Here is a 17,838-nt window from a genome sequence, read left to right on the forward strand (position 1 = left end):
AGCAGGAATCCCATGATCAAGGTCCTTTGTTTCTCTGTGATTAAATTCAGCTTTAAAAGTCATTCTGTGCAATCTAAAGGAAGCTTTGCAAAGTCAGTCTCCTTTAGAGTTTTCAAAACTAACAGATGTAAAAAAAAAAAAACAGTAGCTTAAAAAATGGTGGCTCATGCAGAAGAATGAAATTGGATTAAAGACTTACATGTAAAAGCTTAAACTGTAAAACTACTAGAAGAAAAAATAGGGGAAAAGCTTCTTGACATTGATCTTGGTGATGATTTTTTGAATATGACACCAGAAGTGCAGGCATCAAAAGTAAAAATAGACAAGTGGGACTGCATCAAACTAAAAAGCTGCGGCACAACAAAAGAAACTTAGGGTAAAATGGCATCCTACAGAATGGCAAGCAATATTTGCAAACAACATATTTGATACGGGGTTAATGTCCAAAATGTATAAGGAACTCATACAACTCAACAGCAAAAACAAAAACAAAACAATCTGACTTAAAAAAAGGGCAAAGGACCTGAACAGACATTTCTCAAAAGACATACAAATGACCGACAGGTATATGAAAAGGTGCTCAAACATTATTAATCATCATGGAAATGCAAATCAAAACCACAATGAGATATCACCTCGCACCTGTTAGGATGGCTATTATCAAAATGAAAAAAGATAACAAGTGTTGGCAAAGATGGGGAAAAGAGAAACATTGCGCATTGCTGGCGGGAATGTAATTTGGTACAGCCATTATGGAAAACAGTATAGTGGTTCCTCAAAAAATTAAAAATAGAACTGCCATATCATCCAGCAATCCCACTTCTGGGTATTTATCCAAAAGAATTGGAATCAGGATCTCAAAGAGATATCTGCACTCCCTTACTCATTGCAGAATTATTCACAACAGTGATGATACGGAAAACAACCTAAATGTCCGTTGACAGATGAATGGTTAAAGAATGTGATATATACATACAATGGAATATTATTCAGCCTTTAAAAAGGAAATCCTACCATTTGCAACAACATGGATGAACCTGGAGGGCATTGTGTTAAGTGAAATGAACCAAATACAGAAAGACAAATACTGCATGATCTCTTACACATATGAGGTGATTAAAATGTTAATTAGCTTTATTGTTATGATCATTTCACAACATACAAATACATCAAAAGATCAAGTTATACACGGTAAATATATACAATTTTATTTGTCAGTTACACCTCAATAGAGCTGTTTTAAAAACTGGCTGGCTACTTGGGATTGCCTATCTCTAAAATTACCTTAAAATGCAATTGGTAAATATACTAGTGGATAGAGGCTCATTTTTAAGGTAATATTTTTAAGTGGAATATCATTTATTAAGGCCAAATAAAAGGTGAAATTTGAGGATCAACTTTTGGTTTTATATTTACCAGTTCACTGAGTTAGCAGGCGAAAATGGAGGCAAGAAGTAGGGACAGAAAGGCATGACCAGTGGCCAGTGGTGGGGAAGGAATGGGATGCAATAGAGTGAGCAAGCACCAAAGAAGGAAAATGTCACTGAAAATTAGCTAGCTGAGGAGGTAATGAATACACTTGAGACCCATAAAAGGCACAAAGATCAACTTAAAATATTGACGCTAGAAGGAGCCTCCGAGAGGAGAAGGGAAAGCGCTGTTGCTATTGTGGAGACTGGAAGTTGGACTATGAGAAACAAAATTGAGCGGTGATGCTGCTGCAAGAAGACTTCTAGGTGCTTCCATCATCCCTGATGGATTGTTTTTAGAGTAGTATATATGCTTAAGAACTTTGGGTGGTAACTAATGGAAATACATAATAGAGATCACCACGCACTCCTTCAAGTGGGCTGAGGAAGAGGGGAGCGGGAATAATGAGGGTGACCACAACGAATCATGATTATCAACACGTCGAATGCCCTAGGAGACGGTGTGGAGATGAAGGGGGCAGGGGGAAAGCATGCAGAAGGATGAGTGGCTCTTCCATCAGCCACAGAGGAAGGGCCACGGCTGATACAGGGGCAAAGCTTGTCTTAAACTGGAGGGAACCACACACATAATAGCAAGAGTCTCCCAGGGAATGTGTAAGACGAGGGAAACTGCTAGCACGTAATAACCCAGGTTTGGACAAAATAAAGAGCCCCCCCCACCCCGCCCCGCCCTGGCTTCAGGGACTGTGGGGCTATTAGTAGAAAGTGCCTCCCTTTGGGGAAGTCTAGTCTCTGCTCCTTTTGCAGGGGCCTCCCTCTCACAGAAGGGTGAGCCTCCCAAGGAGGGGCCCTGGCACCTCCACAGGTAACAGGACCAACAAATCTTGTCCACACCCCAAGCTTGGCACCTACTCTAGATCAGAACAAAGGTGCTGAGCTCAGAACTTGATTCTCACAGCCAGAGGGAGAAAAACCCCAACACGTTCACTTAAACAGTAAGATATTACACTTTTATCCAGAATGGAATATGCATTCATGTATATTTTCATCTTTGGAACAGGTGGTTTGAAATGCAAATAAAGTAATAAGTGTCAGAGCCGTATCCTAGCAGTAGCTACTTTGCAAACGTTACCATGGCACCAATTCAACAGCGTTCTTAGAGGCAGCCACACCTCAGCAAGGTCTTTCTAACTCAGGACAGCCAAGTTCAAAGGAACTGACAGACACAAACTGCGAAAGAGTCCTGAACCGATACAGGAGGCGAATTTTACAACACAATTGCCCGCTGAAGCTAATTGAAACAGGGTATGGGACTTAAAGGGGGAAAAAAAGGGAATGGACCAACTCCTAGAACACCTGGAATGTGATCCAAGCCTGGAGACAAAATGATGGTAATTATAACTGCTAACATTTGTTTTTAGCTGCTAACAGATTGCGCACAGATTGGGAAGGGCAAACTCCATTTTCCAATTACTCCAGTGCAAACTGTGCTTTACCAGTACTCACTAATCCTAGTTGAGTGAAAAGAAAGCTGATTGTCCTCATGTATGGATCATTTGTGTTAAACTAAGGAAGGCTGTCCTCTCACAGCCATAGCCCAGGGGGCCACTCACAGGGAGTAGATGCCAGGAGCTGGTTTCTGCAGCTCTCTACTTCCTACTGCCAGTAGATCTGCTTGACTGAGGGCAACATGCATTTCCCAAGCACAGACAAAGCAGAAGGGAAAGGATTAGGCGGTAGGGACACAGGAAGGTGGGGAAACAAGTCTTAGCCAACCCGGCCTGTGAACCAATCAAGGTGCCTGAGGTAGTCCCTGGGCTAAACAGGACATGTCTCAGCCTGATTAGGAGAGAACGAAAGGTCAGATACCAAAAGTTAACAAGACAAGACAGTCTGTCGTAAATGGCAAATTGATGATATAAACTACAAATCCTGTAAGTGTTCAAAGGAGGCAGGAATTCTTTCCTGCTTCCCCTTCAGATGAGGGTGATTAAAATCTTCTGAAAAAGTGAAGACTTGCCAATAGGGAACTGCCGTTGGTTGACCCTAAAAAGCCATCAGCAAGAAGGAAAGTCCAGAACTCCCATCATTACATATAAAAGCCACTAGTCCTCAAGATCTCCTTTAAGACAGTAATGATGCATCATTCATGGCTAAAATAGCCATAGGAGAGGGAGGCAAAGGAAGGCGTGCTTAGAAAAGCAATCAGGACTTTCCATACTGTCTTTATCTTGAAAACACAAAGACTTCTCCTTCCCAGAAGGATAATTCTGGGACTATTACATATAGTTATCTCTGCACACCCCACTCCAAAAAAAAAAAAGGAAAGGCAGAAAAGGGCCTCTTGGTACCGCTTCCATAACATTTTAACCAAATCAACCTGTAAATTTCCTATGGGTGAGTTGACATTGTAATTTAAGTTGTAACCTGGATATTAGGTATGCCACCCAATGGCAGACCACATTCAGGGCACAATATTCAAAAGGGAGTGAGACTTTGGGCTTGGTTTCAGCAAGTTTTGATATTCAGAGAGATCCAGTTTCATGAGTAAGGCTGAGAGAGGAACAGATCCAAGGAGAAAACAACACTCAGGATCAAGCAGGAGATGCTGTCGGGTTCTAGGTGATCAGCCCACTGCCAAGGGTTAAGAAGGAAAAGAGTCCAGGATCCCATGGAAAATCTATGCAAGGTGTAAGAAGCCTCAGGGCAGGAAAATATAGCACTAAGGAGCCAACTGAGGTAAACACCCAATTCTATGGACTAAGTTGACATGTCAGAGATTCGATGAAATCTGGAATTTGATGGGTATGCGGTGCCCAGAGTTACTGAAGAGATATCAGCCATTAGGATAATGGTGACATGGGTAAAGTCATATCCCATCAACAGCTGGACTGAAGCTCCTAAAATATTTTCTGCCCAGGACAGGGTTAGCAGAGGAACTCCGCAGGTTTCAGCCTGGAGATCAGGCTGTATCAAATACAAGTACTGAGGTGATCTGGGTTGAGGAAGACAGAAGTTGATCAAAGAGCTTCCATATGAGAGGCTGTAATAAATACTTTTGAAGTGATAAATTAGATTTCGAAAACTGAGAAATTAATTTTGTTGCAATGGTCAGTTTATCCCTTTAAGATTTTCTGCTTTATTCATTTTGCTGCCTGGACAAAGAGTTTAATGTACAAACCATACATACTAGAAGAAAATAATGGGGAATACTTAAACTCCTCTTTGATGGGAAGTCTTTTCTAAATACAGTAGTAAAAAATAAATCATAATGGTAATTAGACCACATAAAATGTAAAATTTGGCTCAATTAAAAATACCATCAGCATAATTAAAAGGCTCTATAAACCAGGTAAAATATTTGCAACAAATGTGACAGCTAATGTTCTTGATACATAAGGAGTTATTGCAAATCAATCAGAAAAACCTCAAACAAAAAAGAAAATGGTAAGGGATCATATATCTTTCACAGAATAATAAATACTACAGACGAATAAGCATGTAAAAAGGTATACTTTGTACCTTTTCACCAGGAATTCAAAAGGTACAAAGTATAACCATAAAGAGATACTGATGCTCACTTCTCAAATTGACAAAGGGCATAATAAACAACACTGGGAGACAGTGACAAAATTGGTCCATCATCCTAGGAAACAATCTGACAAAGCTTAATCTAATAATACAACTTTTAGTTCTCTACATTAAAGAATTGGAGACATGAACGATTTATTTACAGAAATGTTCATCAAAGTATTATTTATAATAATGATAAGAGGAAAGAACCTGTTATAGTTTTGTGATAAAATAGCCATGAACATTGTGTTTTTTGAAGAAAAACCTCATGACATAATACGAAGTGAAAAAACAAAGTATAAAACATGGTTTAATTATGTTGTGCATTGCAAACATACACAGCAAAAAGACTGGGGGGAATAGACCTGTTAACAGTGATGGGAATGTAAACTGATACAAAGTGGTATGAGGTTTTTTTTTTATGTATCAGCATTTTAAAAAATATTCTACAAAAGAAACACGTAATACTTGTAAAATAAAAAGTTATTTTAAAATGTTTCTAAAACTATATTATAATGCCCTTGGCTGCTGCTTAGGAACAATGATACTGAAGGGATATTTTTGTAAAGGAAAAATCATTACTTAAAATCTCAACTTTGGGGGCTTAACGTCCAAGAAACTATTTATTTGGAATATCCTGAAGAATCATCTTTGCTTTCCAGAATAGTAAAGTTTCCAAAATGCTCTAATAAGACCCACCCACTGGAAATAAAACTCTCAAATGTCAATGAATGAGGGTCCACAACCCAAAGAATACTCAAGTGGCACTTCTCCAAGAAGTCTTTACCATTAAGCAAAATAGACCCTAAGATTCTATTCCCCAAAAGAAAACCACCTCCAACTTATTGCCAATGATTTGAAGAAATAGCTGATTTTAAATGAAAGCACACTCAAAACCTCCGCACAATATATTAGATACTTTCATATTCAGAAAAGAATCAAAGGAAGAATATTATGAACAAAATGCAAAACCCCTGCTTATTTCTTTGTACTGTCATAAACCGGAATCATGATAACCTGGGGGATTTATACTGTTACTACTGAGAGCTAGTATGTATCGAGTCCTCAATATGTGTCAGGCACATAATAAAGCATTTTATATTTATTCCATCATTCAATCCTCGACATAATCTTGTGAGATAGGTTCTATTCTTATCCTCATTTTACAGAGAAGGAAGCTGTGGCTCCTAGACGTTCTATAACTTGCCAAAAGTCACGAAGCTGGTAAGCAGCAGAGCCTAGATTTGAAACAAGACAGTCTGTTTCTAGAACTTGCACTGTTAACCCATTTGCTCTATTGTCTCAGAATCTATGGAATAGGTAAAAGTGTATTGTGCCTTTCTTTTTTGTCTCCTACCCAGGATCTGTCTAATCCTCAGGATTAGAATCCTGAACTTTCTAATCTATGGCTATAAATCACTATCTTTTAGAATCAAAGATGCTACCATAGTTGCTAGGCTAATTCCTTTAAAGAAAAGTATGGCTCGATAGATTAATGCATTGTCTTTCATTTTCCCTGCATCGGTTTTATATATAATTTCTCTTCCTTGTTTAGGGTTGCGGCTAGAAGACAATAAAACTAGCAATGGAGCCCTTATATGAGGAATACCTAGCCAATCGTGGAACAATAGTAAAACCTTATTACTGGCTGAGATTCTCTCTCGATTGCTCTAATTGTCCTTACCATATTCGGACAGGTGAAGAAGCAAGAGTTCCCTACACAGAATTTTATCAGATTTTTGGATTCCCTTATGGACCAACATATCCTCAAACAAAACACCTCACATTCTATGAACTAAAAACTTCTTCTGGAAGCCTGGTGCAAAAGGGCCATGCTAGCAGTTGCACTGGGAATGATACCCATCCGGAATCAATGTTATTCGAGATGAATGGTTACTTTGACTCCGCCATATACAATAACGACGGCATCAGGCATATCATTCTGTATTCCAGCAACTCCCCTTGCAATGAATCTAACCACTGCTGCATCAGCAAAATGTACAATTTCCTGGTAATGTATCCAGACGTCACTCTTAGTATTTACTTTTCTCAGCTCTATCATACTGAGGCTGAATTTCCTGCCTCCGCGTGGAACCGCGAAGCTCTCCGGAGCCTGGCCAGTTTATGGCCGCAGGTCACTTTGAGCCCAATAAGTGGTGGGATTTGGCATTCTCTCCTCAACAACTTTGTGAGTGGTATGTCGGGAGTGACTGTTTTCCAGCCCATTTTAACCGGGAGAGCACTGGCAGACAGGCACAATGCATATGAAATCAATGCCATAACAGGGGTGAAACCCTATTTCACCAATATTCTTCCCCAGGCAAAAGAGAATCAGAACATAAAAGCTCAGGCAGCTTTAGAGGGCTACCACTTAAACAATGTCTTTCCCAGACAGTCTTTTCAAGTGACAAGTGGACAACTGCAACCCAATCTGACCCTAGACCCCAGGGTTCCTGTCATTTTCGTACTGGTGCCTTTCAGAAACCTACCACCAATCCATGTAGGACAAAACCCACATAAACCCAGGAATATCGTAAAGCACTTAAATATGCCTCAAATATCATTCCAGGAAACCAATGATCTCAGAAGGCCTCCCATTGGAATGCCAGTGGAGAGAGTAGAAATCACCCAACAGTTTGCTAGTAGCAAAGAGGCAGATGAAAAGAAGAAGAAGAAAGGGAAAAATTAAAATTGGCATTCCTACAACAAGAGACCAAACTACTACCAGAGGACTTGATTAGATAGGCAACAGAAATCTGGGAACTTTCTCTCTTAGGTCTGATCCAAGATGGAGATAAACTAATACACTAAAAGCAAAACCTGAATTATTTATTATCTCAACTATTATAAAGCAACACTGTTTTTAACATAATCCACAATGTTTCCGTAAGCAACTTCATCTCTCTCCTGTATTTTAAAAGTGACAGTATCAAAATGGAGCCATTAGTAACTTGCTAATATTCTGATGTGGATAAGAAAATGTCATTACTCTACACTACCCACATCATCTTTCGACTAAAGAAGCCCATGGACTAAATAGCTTCCTAAATTGGTTTCGGTATAAAAATTTACTGCAAAATTGGAAAACAGTCTGAGTTACTGACATTAAGTGCTGCCTGCAAAGGCAAATCAGTGATTTTCCATTAATTGTTAACCGTGGACAGATTTTAGGCAGCTCATTTTTTTTTTTTCTACAATGGTTCAAAATAGTTTGTGTGGAGAAAAGCTCTTTTGCTAATTGATTAGATATAGCTGCCAAAATTGATTTTTGAAACCAGCCACCTGCTCAGTTTGATCTTTCCCTCTTGAGCAGATAACAGAGGCAGGAGAATACATGAAAGTCTCCAAAACGCCTTCCATCACACACCACATAAAATCCAAGCCACTCTTACTGGCTTTTAAGGTTCCTCCTCTACCTTCCTGTTGCTCTGTCTTATCAGCAAGAGTGTAGGTTCCTGTAGATCAAGCACTGTCTCTCTCTCCTCTTTGTTTTTCCCTTAGGGTCTGGCACAGTAGCCAGGCAAAACGTGGGTAGCAAGACTGTGAATCTACATCTCAATAACTTTACCAATCGCCACTCCCCAACATTCCTTTTCCGTTCCAGCCAAGCGCCTGCTTAATCATACTGCAATGAACATCTTTTTTTGATAGAATCCATTCCCCCTTTTTCTGATATAGCTTCCCAATGCATAATTTGTTTTACTTCCCTTTTTTTCTGACCCCTTTCTTTTTTACCAGTGCACATCTATACCGTCTCTTAAAATCTTGTTCAAAACACACTTCTAAGAAGTGCTCCTTGACTAACACTTTGAGCATGTACATTAAAGCCCCTTGTTTACGTTTAACTGTTTGCTGCACTTCCCTCTTAGAAATACGTAAAAATGCATTACAAGAAAAATGTGCATTCATCTGTAACTTGCTACTAAATATGTTCTTAATATGTGTAAAAATGAATGCTAAGCTAATAAGATAGTTTTGCCATTAGAAGAAAAAACTTAAAGCACATAATACTCCATGCTGAAGTAGCAGGAGGAGGAGGAGGGAGAGGAGGAAGTGGGGGCAGGGGGAGAAAAGAAAAATGTTTAGAATAGAACTTTCTATTGTGATTAAAATAAACACGAATAAAATTTTAAAAGGAATTTCTATTGTTAAACTGAAATTTTTTATAGATTAGAATATAATTATATGGTGGGTATACAGTAATTATTATTTAAAGAGGTACTGTTGAAGTTTATTATTGGATTATGAAACCATGTGTCTACAACTTGGGATGTAGAGTTTTTTTTTTAAAAAGACCCTAAGATGACAAAATCAGGATCTCTGATCATGGTAAAGTAGACAGATCCAGGTGGGTGACTCAGCTAATAGCGTCAGTAAGTCGGAGGGGCCGGGGGAGACAGCTCTGAAACATCTTGCCTTGTGGGCTCCTCAAAAAAAAAAAAAAAAAAGTACATCCAATTAGTTAATATGAGATGTGTCTCCAAAGTGGTCAAAAAGACCACAGTATCAATCAGGATACAAAGGATCCAGTTAGAAACATAGTGTGAAATCTATGATGAATTTGTATTTCAAATATAAGCCTGGATATCAGCGGTATATAACAAAGGGGGAAATGTTGCCAAAACAATAGGAAAGAAAAGTGTTTTTGACAGTTACATTTTTGTACTGGTTAGATAAGACTGGGGCTAGGAAGAAAAATGTTACTGATAGATCATGAGTCCAGGCCAATAAAGTCAAGCTTTAGACAAGAGACTGTTAAGAGAGCATAAAGATATAGGACCCTAGGCAAGTAGTCTCTATTTCCTCATCTGTAAAACAAGAGATATGAGCTAGCTCATCTTTAAGGTTCCCTTGAGCTCTTTTTGCTCTAAGATGGCACATATCAGAGCAATAGTTCCATGGAGTGAGCTCTTACGGTGCAACGATCAGGTCTTCCTGCTCACCATGCAATGGATTCTTGTTTGTGTCAAGCTGGCCCAGGGATTTAGGGAAGAGTAGAAATTGGAATGCTCCACCTTTCCTCAGCAAACTGGCAATGGTGATAGCAAAGAAGTATAACTGCCACCACACATATGGTAATTCCAATAAGGAAAATACAAGCCGATAAATTAAAGGAGCTAGTGGTGTGCTGATCTAAAAAAGGCAGGGGAGTAAGTCCCAAGAAACTGATGAGAGTCCGGGGGAGGGGAACATTTCCTTGGTGAATCAAACATGGTGCAGGGTTTGGGTCTCACCGTTGTTGGCTCCACCACTTGCTTAGTCATTATACAGAAAATGGATTTATAAATCAGGGGCAGACCAGATTAACAAAACTCCCAAGATTTACATATAAAAGCAGAAAGCTAATTGATTTCCAGTGAGACTTACAACTGGATATGAAACCAGATATTCAAGTTGTCCAGCCTATACAGTCTCTCCATGTAGATAAGCTACATGAAAAGCCAAACTATAATAAGAAGGTTGCTCTGTGGATTAGAGGAGTTCATAATGTGATTCTAATGTTTAGTGCTGTCAGACTCTGTTTACCAGGGACAGACATCTGCCACTTGGAATGAAACGATGAGATATGCACAAGGGCACCTGCCCCCTGGACAGTGTTTAGGTGGACCAAGGCTGTGAGAAAAAACATAAACCTCTATAACCATTTCCTATCATGACTAGTATTGATTTTCTATAGATGTTAATTTTTCATCAAGCTACAATCTAATCCTGGTAGCCTGGGAGCAAATCTTATCTCTTTAAAATGATATTAGATATCTTTTCTTGATTCATAGTGCATGCAATCCAAAAAGTTTAACTCACACAATGGAATGTTATTTATCTTGTTTCCAAGGGTTTTAAGGAAAGCCAAATGGTAACCTATACTAATTAAAAATAATATTATTACTACTTAACATTTAGTGAGAGCTATATATCAGGCATTTTTCTAAGTACTTAAATTATTAACTCATTTAATCCTCCCAATAATTCTATGAAGTAGTTATTATTATAGTACCTATTTTACAAATAAGGAAAGCTTAAGTAATTGCTCAAATAGTAAAGGCTGATCTGAGAGTCAAACCTAGGAGGTCTAGTTCCAGAACCCATGTTCTTAATCACAATGCTTTAATGCCTCTCAAGATAATAATAATGTGGACTCACTATAAAGGCTGGAAAAATCAATATCTATTTAGTACCAGTCCTGTGGCTTTTCTGTGATCCTGCTCAAACTAGTGTACCAATGGGCATCCTCTAGACTCTGGGAGCTAGGTAGGCTGGGTGGGCTGGGGTGGAGAACTTAAGTAGATTCTAGACCCCAGAGTTTTGGTACTCTCCCCACCCCCATTCCTTGTTACCCAGGACCTCAAAACAAACATAAGTCCTGAGATTGCCTTACCTTGGATGTCCTTGACTCTCAGGGATATACCAAATCAGAGGCCTTAGGCTTGGGAACATTGCTTTATTACCCTATTTAAATAATTAAGTAGAACTGGTTCCTTAAAAAACAAAAAACAAAAAAATGATCCAGCAATTCCACTTCTGGGTATAAACCCAAAAGAATTGAAAATTGGGTCTCAAAAAAATATATGTACACACATATTCAAAGCAGCAATATTCACATTAGTCAAAAGGTGGAAGTAACCCAATTGTCCACTGATGGATGAATGGGTAAAGTGTGGCATATTCATACAATGTAATATTATTCAGCCTTAAAAAGGAAGGAAATTCTGACACATGCTACAACGTAGATGAATCTTGAGGACATCAAGCTAAGTGAAATAAGCCAGTCACAAAAAGACAAATACTGTATTATTCCACTTATATAGGGTACCTAGAGTCATCAAATTTATCATCTCAGAAAGTAAAATGGTGGTTGCCAGGGGCTGGGGCGAGGGTGGAATGAAGAATTATTGTTTAATGGATACAGAGTCTCAGTGTTGCAAGACAAAAAGAGGTCTGGAGATGGATGGTGATGATGGTTGTACAACAATGGAATGTACTTAATACTACTTAACTGTATACTTTAAAATGGTTAAGATAGTAAATTGTATGTTATGTGTATTTTGCCACAATTTTTAAAAAATTAAGTGGAATTACTAATTGACACCTACTGATCTCTCCATACACACACACACACACACACACACACACACACACACACAAAGGTCATCTTTTGTGGCGGACTAAATATTAGGTAACAGGCTCTATGTCTAGTCTCAGAATACTGAGATAAGGTGTGGAAGGCTCACAGGAATATCCAAAAACCAAATATATTTTTAAAAAATCATTATAATAAGTTCTTTAAAGTTCACAATTTATAGTTCATTTCAAGCTATTGTGTGGATTTATTTAGACTCTCGGTACTTAGTTATATCCTTATTTTTAGCAAAAGGTAAGTAGTAGAATTGGGAATTAAGAGACTTACTGAAAGTAGACCTAATTCCCATACGAATCTGCCACTTGCTAGTTGAGCATCGTTGGCTGAGTTACACAACCTCCCTGAGCCTTTGTTTCCTCATCTGTAATATGGAAACACTAATTCCTAGGCCCTAGATTAAATAAAATAAGTAAAGAGCGTATTTACCAAGTGTCTAAAACACAGTAAACACTCATTAAGTGGTTGTTATTATTCATAAAATATTAACAGAATAAGGATAGACAGTAGAAAGGGATAGAAAATGTAGGATCTTTCAAATTTTATCAACCCTATAAGTCTGAGATAGCTACTTTCTATAGGAAGTAAAGGTATGTTACTAGAACTTGTGATAATCAGGTTGGGGGGAAGAAGAAAAATATGTTGATTTTAATATTTTGCTTAAATAGTTAATAGTAGCAATGAGAAAAGCAATATGTCTGTGGTCATGGAAGATACTAAAATAATTGTACAAAATATTTTGTGGAACTTCTTGCCAATAAATTGGCAATCTAGATGAAATGCATGATTTACTAAGAAAAATATAAATTCTAAAATTGACTCAGAAGGAGAAAAAAAACCAAACAAGTCAATAACCACAGAATATAAAGATGATCAAAGATCTACCTCTAAAAATCTCAGCAAGCCCAGATAATTTTGTAAGCACATTCTACAACTTTCAAAGAAAAAACAGCATGGTAATTTTCTATTATTCAAACTATTCCAGAGCATAGAAAAAATGGTGAAATCTTCTCAATTCATCTTACAAAGCTAGACTAATCCTAATATCAAAACTGGATAAAGACAGCACAAAGAAATGAAACTGTGGACCAGTCTTATACATATAGATTCTGAAATCATGTAAACAAAATATAAACTAACCAAATCTAAGAAGTAATAAAATAGTCAAATAGAGTTTATTCTAGAAATGTAGGAATGATTTAGTGCAGAAAAAATATAATTCATCACATTCACAAATTAAAAGATCCAAATCTATAAGATTTTAGTATTAGATCCCCCAAAAAAGCATTTGATAATTTCAGCAGTCATTCCTAAAAATCATAAAGAAATAGGAAATAAAAACTGGTAAAATACCAAAGACATTTCCATTAAAATAGAAACAAAGAAGAGAGGCCTACTATCCAATTTTTCAACACTGTTTTTGAGCATCTAGCTAATGCAACAAGATAAGAAAAATAAATAAATGTAATATAAATATTGGAAAAGATGTAAATTATCATTACCTCAAATACTACGATGTATATTGTGACAATAAATGTAGCCTTAAAACAACAGTTAGCATTAATAAGAGATCCCAGTAATGGGAAATAATATAGAATAAGTAAATTTTTAAACACATAGCTTTCCTTTATATTATCATAAACAGGTAAAAAAATTTTTAAATAGAAAGACTCCCATTCACAATGATGTTTAAAATACAAGGTGTATTCTTTGATTGAGCACTAAACTTTTTTCCTGAGATAAGAGTACAGATTAAAAATTTGTTTTAATCTTTGAAGAATAAAGGTCCTATCGTAAAATAGTTCACCCTATCTCCTCTACCTCAGTGTGTAATCATAAAGTTATGTAAAGCTAAAATGAATCACAAAGAAAAAACCCAAAGATTTGAAGGTTAGTGTTTCAACACTGAACCAGTTCATTTGGATATTAAGTACAAGCGTTAAACCATAGCATAGTCTATGGATAACATGCTAAAAAACTTTTTATATTGTAATAATTATGTTGCTAGAGAACAGTGGTATTAAATTATCATTACCAGAACTGAAAATTGTTTATTTTATATTTATAATACTTTTGACATGTTTGATTAACATTGAGTTCACTTCCACTTCAAATAATAAAAACAATAGTGCACAGGACTCAATGTTTTGGTTTGTTAATTAATAAATATTGACAAATTTGGGGAAAGGAAGCACATAGTAGGTAAAGTACTTGGTTTAAAATATCTGAAAAGAGAGATCTATTACGGGATAGTTTCATTAAAATCCTTTCTAACTAAAAAGATCCTTCACTCTTTGCATCATCACAGAAAATCAGAAAAAGGTACGTACTACCATTGCAGCATTAACCTTGAGAAAATTCAGATTCTGCATTACTTTAGTAACCAAACCAGGTTATTTGCACAATAAATAAAATGTCTTGAAACCATATGGATCCTTTATTTCAGGGATAAGCACTCATTTGAAAAATTAAAATAGGAAAAATAATACTACTTAAAATGAGTTAAGTGCCATGATCAACATTAAAAATTTTGAATTTGCAAGAAAGTAGAAGAATGTATATTTTCTAATTAAAAGATTATTAAGGACTGGTTTCTTCACACACACACACACACACAAAGAAATTTCCCTAAAGGTTTATATAGAGTTAACTATTAGCTAATGAGGGTAGGGAGATAATTAATGTATCCATTAAAAAAAGCTCTATCTCTAAATATGATTCCAAAATTAACTTGTCAGGTTAATTCATTGGATGGAAAGGTGTTGAGTACCCACTGGGCACTAGGTACTTATCATTGTGAGACATTAAAAAAATACTGCATTGGGTTTCCCTGGTGGCGCAGTGGTTGAGAATCTGCCTGCCAATGCAGGGGACACGGGTTCGAGCCCTGGTCTGGGAAGATCCCACATTCCGCGGAGCAACTAGGCCCATGAGCCACAATTACTGAGCCTGCGCGTCTGGAGCCTGTGCTCCGCAACGAGAGGCCGCGATAGTGAGAGGCCCGCGCACCGCGATGAAGAGTGGCCCCCACTTGCCGCAACTGGAGAAAGCCCTCGCACAGAAACGAAGACCCAACACAGCCAAAAATAAATAAATAAACCCAAAAGTTTAAAAAAAAAAAAAAAAAAAAAGAATTACCTCTTTAAAAAAAAAAAAATACTGCATTGGAAAAGGACATTTTTCACATGATTACATCTCAAATGTAATATGCTTTATGTGGCTAAGAAGTAATTAATTATATTTAACACATTCAACACACAGAGCAAAATTCTGAGCAATCAAAACAATTATACACTTGAACAACTTGATTTTTAAAATTCCACTCACTATTCCCTTAAGTTGATTTCTACTCTGGTGCTCTTTCCCAGTTCTAAAAAAGGAGAATAAAGAAATTTCCTAAATAAGCCCTAATACAAAAGAACAGAAATGTAAGAGAAGGGATGTATTAGCTCTTGAATCCTTGTTTCCATTTGTTCTCAAATGTGCTTCTAATGTTCAATTTTCTCTTCAAAGAAAATCTTTATTTAGAAGAACAAAAAGTACAGTCATCTTTAGCATTTAAACAACTATATTGTTTAGCTCTTACTAGAGTTAGCAAAAGATTGAAACTGAGAAAAAATATTAAAACAAATCTTTATTCTAAGTTATATAATGCCATTCACCATAGTAATGATCTGATACTTTGGTATACGACTTTTTAAAATAAATATTACCAACAGGTAGAAAATTTTCCTTTGCTGTCTTAAGATAGCCCTTGGGGGAGTTTTTAGCAGTGTTTGCTCGTAACTTGAGTGTTGACTTAAATAAATGTCACTTCTGTCACTTAAATGATATTCTTATAGAAGGGTAATTTAATTGGGAAAAGAAAAATGCCATATTGCTTCTTCCTCCCAAGAAAAAAGGATGCATTCCATTCCTGAAGGGTGTCTAGCTATCTACCTATCTATCTATGTATACATATATACATATTGATATAGATAGACATATATACACATATGTGTGTATATATGTCCAACAAAGGTTTGACTTTGAGATCTCTCTTCCTCTTCTTTCTGATTCATTATTCTCAGTGTGACCCTCAAACTGTACTGCCTGTCACATTTATTCATTCATCAATGAATAATTGAGTACCTGAATGTATTGAGTACCTTCTGCATGCTTAGCTTTATGTCAGATGTAAAGGAAGATACAATATATACGTATAACTGAATCACTTTGCTGTACACCACAAACTAACACAACATTGTAAATCAACTATACTTCAATTTAAAAAAAAAGAAAAGAAATATAAGACAGTCTCTGCCCTCTAGAATCTCTCTCTTCCAGCGGCAAGATAAAACACAATATATCATTAAGTAATTTATAAGACTAGTGCCAAAATCAATGGTACAGATAACATGCAATTTATATTTATGCAGAATTTTAGAGTTTCAAACACTTTCTTGTATTTAATCCTCAGAACAATCTTGTTAAGTACACATTATTAGCCCCACTTTTGCAATGAGAAACCTGACGTTCAGAATTTTAAGTGGTGTACCTCAGTCAATAGATTATGAGTGGAAGGAAGAGTCAAGACACGAGCCAGGGTTTTCTGATTCTAAGCCCAGTTCTCTTTTCAATTACAGCACAAGAAACCAAGGACTGAGGTACTTAGGGCAGCAGCCGGCCTTCTGCTAGAGGTGAAATTAAACTAAACCTGACAAACGTCCAAATTAATTTTATTCTGCAGATATTTGTATTTCAGTGTTACACACACAATCCAACTACCATTTCCTCAGTTTTAATGCTTTTTACCTGCTCAATAAGAGCTTTGCTCTCATAAATGGAGATGTCAAATACAATAAAAAGCTGGCCTAGCGGGATTGTATAAATCTTAAACCATAGAGATAAATCTTAAAGGTCTGGTTTCAACTAATCCTTACACATTTTGTTTCCCCTCAGCGCCAGAGAGTGTAACTCGCCCCTACCCTTTTCTAGCATTCCTGCTCCAAACAACCACTTATTTTAAGATGGCAATGATTGACCCTACCCCAAATTCCACAGGTTCACCCCAGTCTTGCCACCGGACCCCAGCCCCTAACCAGACACCTCCCCCTCCTTCCCAATGGTTACGATACCTAATTCGAGTTCTGCAGGTGCAGTCGCTATGCCGTTACACAGCACTGACATAAGATATGACCTTTCGACTCCGTCCTTGGGGACCTCCCGCTGGCCGCGCAGCGTAGGTCCAACCCCGAGAAAGGGGCTCCCGGCTCGGGAACGAAGCCACGGGCAGCACACAGTCCGAAGCGATGCCTCTGACAACTAGAACGATGCTGGGCGGCTGGGCGTGCATCACTCCGCCTCATACTCCTGCCAACTGCAGGGGACTTGGTCCGGCAACCAGTCCATCCCACCTCACAGGCAAGTCCGTGCCAGCCGGACCTTACGCAGGACCCCGATGACAGGTCCTTGACGGCGGCGGCTGCAGCAAAGCCAAGGCCACCCGCCCCCAGTGCCCATCGCAGCCAACCTAAGACCCCCTAGACTGGACCGCAAAGAAGCGTTTCTATGGAAACCCCCTAGGGATCACGTGACGCACTAGGAGGCCCAATCGCCTCTTACCTCTGCCCGCGGCACCGCTTTCTGCCCTCCCTCCTGCCCCGCCCCCTCCCGCCCCCGCCTCCTTCGCCCCGCCCCGCCCCTTCCTTGCAGAGAGTC

At 37.9% G+C, this 17,838-nt stretch overlaps 2 protein-coding genes across 2 annotated transcripts in view; one reads left to right on the forward strand and one right to left on the reverse strand.

Moving 5' to 3' along the window:
- RGL1 (ral guanine nucleotide dissociation stimulator like 1) overlaps positions 1–17,337 on the reverse strand; it is a 292,633-nt gene extending 275,296 nt beyond the window's left edge. Inside the window, exon 1 of the mRNA XM_061187547.1 lies at positions 17,256–17,337. The gene's annotated coding sequence lies outside the window, so the exon portion shown is untranslated. The remainder of the gene's footprint in view (positions 1–17,255) is intronic.
- On the forward strand, positions 6,589–7,692 carry APOBEC4 (apolipoprotein B mRNA editing enzyme catalytic polypeptide like 4). The gene has a single exon (XM_061185636.1). It carries the CDS (start codon positions 6,589–6,591, stop codon positions 7,690–7,692), a length of 1,104 nt encoding a protein of 367 aa, XP_061041619.1.
- Positions 17,338–17,838: the final 501 nt, after the last annotated feature.

This window comes from Eubalaena glacialis, chromosome 3, assembly GCF_028564815.1.
Source record: "Eubalaena glacialis isolate mEubGla1 chromosome 3, mEubGla1.1.hap2.+ XY, whole genome shotgun sequence".
In the NCBI taxonomy this organism is placed as follows: Eukaryota; Metazoa; Chordata; class Mammalia; order Artiodactyla; family Balaenidae; genus Eubalaena; species Eubalaena glacialis.